The sequence below is a fragment of the Convolutriloba macropyga genome, chromosome 15 (assembly GCF_964194025.1).
Source record: "Convolutriloba macropyga chromosome 15, txConMacr16.3, whole genome shotgun sequence".
NCBI lineage: Eukaryota > Metazoa > Xenacoelomorpha > Acoela > Convolutidae > Convolutriloba > Convolutriloba macropyga.
Window position 1 is genome coordinate 8338886 of NC_134482.1, and position 6942 is coordinate 8345827.

Sequence of the window (6942 nt, forward strand, 5' to 3'; positions counted from 1 at the left end):
TGATGCACTTGTATTGAAACACAACATTCTAGAACAATACATCTCACTTCAAATTGAATGTGTACTGTTTAACGTAGCCTTACAAAAAGACATCAGCTTGAATAATTATTGTGAACAATAGTAGAATCTTTCTTATAAGTTATCAACAGCAGCAATGGTATTTGTAAAAGAGCTCTCAGAAGAAGAATACAAAGCAATACAGGCTCAAAATGCTCAGAAACAACCCGAAAACTCAACAGTAGCTGAAGAGATTCCCACACCAGCAGAAAACGTGAACATATTCTCAACAACGGAAGCAACAACTGAACAAGTAAAACAAAACGCTGAAATTTGTGATGAGAAAACGGAAATAGAAGATCAAAAATTTGAAGAAAAACAAGAAGAGCAAAGTTTGGAAGACGAAGAAACCGAAAAAACTGATGGCCAAATTGACCATGAAACGAATAAACGAACCGAAATATTGTTTTCAGATAGCAACGATTTTTCAGAGCAAAACCAGTCAAACAGCCAAGAAAACATAAATTTGGAAAACAACAAACAAAATGTTGCAAAACTGGAAGAAAAGCCATCAACTCCTGGGGCGGAAATTGTTCAAAAAGAGCAAGATAAAGAAATTACCAAAACGGACTCACCTCCGGAATCAAAAAAACTGGAAAGTATGTTTTCCGGACCACGCATGACTGTCCCAGCAATCCAGAAGTTATGCAAAGAGCATAAATTGTACAACACGCCAGAGTTAAACGACGTTTTGTACCTCCATTTCAAAGGGTTCCAGAAAATTGAGAATTTGGAACGTTACACCGGACTCCGATGCTTATGGCTGGAATCGAATGGATTCGACAAAATTCAGGGCTTAGACCACCAACTCGAACTTCGAGCTTTGTATTTGCAGCAAAACTTGATTCACGAAATTGAAAATATTGGTCACTTGAAAAATTTAGTCCACCTAAACTTGTCAAACAACATGATCTGCGAATTGCGCAATTTGAGCGAATGTCCGAATTTGAACAACTTGCAAGTTTCGCACAATCTGTTGAAAACGAAGAAAGATATCGAACACTTGGTTGAATGTCACAAAATTAGCGTTCTGGATTTATCACATAATCGACTAGAAGATGAACTAGTTTTGGAAGTTTATGCTGAAATGACCGAGCTTGGAGTTCTAAACCAAATGGGGAATCCTTTGCAACGAAAAATTGCCAATTATAGGAAAAATTATACAGTTAAGATTCGGAATTTGAGATATCTTGACGATAGGCCTGTTTTCCCGAAAGATAGGGCTTGTGCCGAGGCATGGGCTCGGGGTGGCAGAGAGGAAGAGAGAGCCGAACGCGAGAGATGGTCGATGGCCGAACGGAAGAAAATTGACGATTCGTTAGAAGCGCTTCGGAAAATAAAAGTCCAATCCGAACAGCGTAGAAAATATTACGAAGAGAAACGAAAGAAAGCCGAGGCTGAAAATGGCAGTGGCGACTCAAATTTGAAACCTGAAAACTCGGCAACTGAACGCGACGAAGATGACGATTTTGATTGGACGACGAATGATGACGATGATGTCACAGAAAACGACAATCAAAATGACGTCATTAACTTAGACGACATTCCTGACCTTGAAGAAGTGGAGAACGAAGGTGTTGAAAAAGGAGACACAACAGATGACGTAATACGAAGAGACGGAAAATTACTCGTTGAAGAAATTCACACTTCGGAAATTGAGAATGACGAAAATGAATCGCTGTTTGGAACAAAACCTTCAAAACAATCTTCGCAAACTTCAAATTTTCTGATCGAGGAGTTTTCAAGTAAACAGACTGTTAGGAGTCCATCAGAATCTGATGAAATTCAAAATGAACACAAGGCAAAACCCGGAAAGATTATGATAGAAGTTAGTAGCTCTGATAACTTATTGACAAGCCGGTCGGCTAATTTTGAGCAGAAGATTCAGCTAACAGAAGACACGCAAACTGGTCCATCCGAAAGTGATGAAAAAAGTCCAGCCGAAGCTTGGAGTGTGCCAGATAATAATGAGACAAAATTCCGGACTCTAATTGAAGAACTTGATTAACCAACATGGTTATATTACAATTTGTTATTCAATAATTTCTTGAATCATTAGCAAATTCAAAGCGTTTTTGTATCCCTGTAGTGAGATTACGTAAGAAATTATAAAACAGACAAATCTTGCTTTTGGTGGACTTTCAGTTATTTTTGATCATTCCGTACCATTGAAAAAGAAAAAAAGTACATCAGCTATGTTTCTGGACTAAACGGTTGCAATAAAGCTGGATTTTTATTCCCTAGCATGGTATTCAGTACTTTGTAGAAAAATGAAATTTAATTTCATTTAAATTACGTATAACTATGCCGACGTAATATTATGCCGATGTTTAAGAGTGCCGAAACTGCCGATACCAACTAACTATCAATTAAATGCTAGCGGAAATTATTTACAAAGCAACCAGTGCACGCTAATATTCATTAATTACTAATCTTTGTTATCAAACTTTGATTCGGAATCAAGTTTTTGATCATTAAAAGTTCAAATAAGGAAGTGTTTGTTTTGTTGAAGATTTCTTCATTCTTCCCAATCGCTCTCTTTTTCTTTCGGTCTTTTTCCTTAAATTTCAGAATTCTTCTCTTTTCAATCTTCACTGAACTCTTGAAAATTATTTATGTTCTCCCCGCTCATTGGGTGAGACAGTACTTATAAAAGCGAAGGTCCCCTCTCATTGGGTGACACCTCTAAAATCACTCCACTGTTCACAATGATTGCCCAAAAAGAATTTGCCCAAAAACAATTCGAAGGTCGGGATTACGGGACTCGTGCAAGCAACATTGTAGCCGATCCTCGTACAATCACAACGGAAACCGACTGAGCCAGTCTATCGAAAGCGATAGCATGTCCTTGTGACTGATAATTCCTGCTATCAGCTAACATTGCTATGCGCATTAACGTTTTCTTGAGAGTAACTGACAGACCACCCAATGACTCAACAGCAAGAGGAACAAACAAAATTCCTTGTTCAGAGCAACTATTTTCATGTTGAGCATACTTTCGCTCTTCGGCTGCTTCAATCGCGTAACCAGACCTCTCTGCCGCATGATTTATAATGTTTGGTTGCAGTGGAGAAGTTACGGTGACGTCTAGAGCAGCTGGACGACCTGACTTCCATGAGGGAAGAAATATGTCGCCAGGGCGAGAACTGTTTCCAGCAATAAGGTTCCGTTGTTCCAGGACTGGTGATAAGTTAGCTGCTGAGCAAGCTGATGCAATGCGGTCACGAATCCGGTCATGCCGTGAAATTGCATCCCCTCTTCCGTGACAGATGACGGCGTGGTCGCCAAAAATGTCAAGGATTCCAGACCTGCAATAAGGGCATTTTCTTTCACCTTCATAAACTGCAATCCCTAGTCTGTACTTGACACTAATTTGAAATTCACAGGGACTAAGATGGAGACCTAAGGCAGGAACTGGTGGTGCCGCAAGCCATGCGCCAGATTGAGGCAAACAGAGTGATTGTAGTCTTGCTTCCTCCCTTTTTGACGACTGACTTCTTAGCAACTCCGAAAACTTGTCAGTATCTATAGCTTCTTGTATTTTCTTCTGTGAGTAGGAGGTCAAGTTGAAAGGTTCAAGGCTTGCATAGAGTTCTTTAAAAACTTCATTATCTGAAGCGCGCTGGTTTGTAATTTTCTGAACCAAGTCATCAGAAGCTAACACTGAGCCAACATATGCGGCCCTGTATTGCTCTTGTGATTGTCGCAATCCGAGGCCAGAAATGTTTATCGGCAAGGTTGACTGCTTCCATGCATTGTCACAGGTCACAGCACCTATTATTTGATCTAACGCATCCCGTTGGCTTGAATCGAAGACTTTTAAAACGTCGATCAGATCTCTTGTTGGCGTGTTAGTGCGTAGAGAGTAAACTAATTTTGGGGTCCTTAAGCAATAGCGAAGTGTGCCAAGAGCACATTGAGGATCATCCAGATAACTCAAATTCTCCAAGAGCGACATAACTTTTTGAGCACGTTTCTTCAAGCAAGAGGAAACAAAATCTGGCGATCCGACAGCGGAACCCAGTACTTCAAATCCATTGCCCGAATTTCTTGTAACTTCTTGATCAACTGAGGGTAGATCTACGATTGACCAGAGTTCGCATTTGTCTTTCCTCAAATACAGACCCCTTTTTGGACCTTCAGTGGCTAAGATATCAAGCGTTGTTCGGATTTGATCTTCGGAGCCTGCAACGAGACCATCGTCCAAATACCACCTGTGCTGGGTAAGATTTGGAACCGCGTCTCTTATTTTTTCTACAACAGGCCATAGCGCCAACGAAAAGAGAAGTGGACCCAGGGGATCCCCTTGTTGAACACCCGATTCACTTTGAAGACTGGCGTTATTATACAGTAGTGGAACATGTTGAGAGTAGCAAAAATTTGTGAAGGCTGCAATACCTGGTATGAAATCGTATGCTGCTTGCAGTAAGTGTGAGCGCTTAACCGAATTGAAGGCATTTCGGAAATCAATATGAAGCACTCCTTCCTTAGAGTCAGCGTTGAGGATTTTTTCGTAGGTGATTTTCGCAGAGTGGATGATTGCTTCCGCACCTCCGCTGACTCCAACCCCTAGCTGAATGGAATCGAATAACCCAATTGCTTCTGATTTTGCTTCTTTCACTAAACATTTAGCAATAAGGCGCCTCAGGATTTCACTGACAGCTATTGGGCGTACTCCTCCCTTCTTTTTGGATAGAGCGGTGAGCGATGCGCTGCAGAGGGCTTTTGAAACAAATGAAGGGAATCTACCCCTGCTTCCTACATTTACAAACTTTGTTATTGCTTTAAGGGCGGATTCAGAGTGGTCGGGAACAGTACACTCTACTGCGTGCAATAGATGCTCTGGATACATCTTGGAGGGACCAGCTGCAGTGTACTTGCTGAACGTTTTCAATTGTTCAAGAACTATGTCATCGCTAAATTGATATGCACTTGATGTAACATTATCCGTTTGGAGCAAGGTTGGGGGCGCTTCTTTGGGATGTAGCTCTTCTAGTGCTTTTAGAGTAGCTCTGCTATTAGGCGCAAGTCCCTCAGACGACAGTATTTTTGCGGCGCGACCAAATTGACCTTGCAAACATAGACTCTTAGCTCTGCTGGCTAATTCTTCTATTCCGTTTGTGGAATTTTTCTTTGCTTGTTTCATTGTTAAAGCTTCTGTCCATAGGTTTGCATATTCACCCGCATTCCATCGATCGATGCGATCGGCGAGCCGCTGATCCTGATTTCGTTTATGTTTCTTACCTCCTCGGTTGCTCGCACGCAGGATGCACTTCGAAACTGAAAACAATTTCTGCCAATTTAGTTCGTCATCTGGTGTTTTGGCACAATCATCCAGGATACTGGTCAAAAGTTGTGACCATTTAGCTCTAAATTTGACCGGGACGAAACGACAAGTTGGAACATGTGAACTTACTATTGTTTGTAAACAGGGCAGTTTACAGAAGAAGAACAAACAGTAAAGAAGAACAGACATGCACGCTAATTAGTAGTTGGGTTGTGATAGATTGGTATCAGGTCCCATGGGCCGCTGAGGCATGGCCATAATCCACAGTTATCAGTGTTTGCAAGCGGCACAGTTATACGTCACCTCCTCTCATATTAAGTGGAAAAAAATGCGGAAAAAGCGAAAACTCAATTAGACGACAGGAATTTTTGTAGCCACTGGTCAATATTTGGAACGAAAGGTTTGTGGAATTTAGGCGAATAATAAATAAAACAATTTAGGGAGATGATGCATTATCAGATTGGGAATGCAGTGTAGTCAAGTAAGTTCAACAATTTTTTTTCATAGAAATATAAATTACAATAACAATCAAAATGGACCCGTTGACGAAATTTAAAAACTTTCCCGATCTGGAATATTTCCAACTCCCCCATGTTTCGTGCGCTGTTCAACCGGTAGTGCTAAACCATTTACATTAAAGCTACTGATCAGAAATTATAACGATTTTGTTCTTTTCATGGTTTCCTTTGTTTAAAATCAAATTCATTGGCCATGTTGACATTGAGTAAAAGAGATGCAAAACAATGAAAAGTTGATACTTTTTGAGGAAACTGTTTAACAACTTTTTGTATGTAAAGATGACTGTTAGGGAAATTTGACAACTTTAAAGCATCGAGTGTATTTTGAATTAGTTCTGTAAGTGTTTATGCCAAATATCCCACTCCACGTTTATGAGACTATGACGGTAATCACCGCTGCTGGGATGAAAGAAAGACAAAATTTTACAATGCTTGGTTTAAGGTCATCCAAGAAAATGTTGAGCACAATTGAAGAACAGACTTGGTATGAGGCATAAATAGTAGAGATCAAATGGCTCATATGGCAAAAAGTTACAGACTTTACATAGTAATGTGCAACCTGCTCAGAGCAATGCTCGGTGCAAAAAAAAGTTTTTTACCATTTTTTCCACTGTGTTGCAATGCGGGGTAGGTCTGCGACCAATAGAGACTGTGAGAGGCCTGAAAATGGTTTGCTGAAAAAACTGCGCGTCTGAATTTATATTTGAGACCTTCCGGCTTTCAATCCTTTTACGAGAATAAAAAAATGGTCAAGGTAAGCAGGTCAAATCTTCTAAAAACTTTGTCTAAATATCTACAAAAATTTTTGCTATATAAAATATACAGTGAATTGGACATAGGAATATAATATTAAAATCAGCAGTTACACAAGAGCAGCAAGCGTTTTTGGACAAGATCCAACATTGGCACAACTCGGATTCGGAGTGAATTTTTTGTGGGATGCTAAAAGTCATGACTTTAGACAAATTACACCGGGCATACAATATGTTCACACCAATTGCATCACAAAAATAGTAATTCCGTTCATAAGCAGTCAGTTTTTGTTCAACTCGAAATCAACTTTGGCCTGCATATAAACAG

The 6942-nt window shown here is 40.1% G+C and overlaps 1 protein-coding gene across 1 annotated transcript; it reads left to right on the top strand.

Annotated features, from left to right (window-relative positions):
* LOC142354019 (uncharacterized) lies at positions 1–2145 on the top strand. The gene has a single exon (XM_075406280.1). The coding sequence runs from the start codon at positions 155–157 to the stop codon at positions 2063–2065; it is 1911 nt and encodes a 636-aa protein (XP_075262395.1). The 5' UTR covers positions 1–154; the 3' UTR covers positions 2066–2145.
* The last annotated feature ends 4797 nt before the right edge of the window (positions 2146–6942 follow it).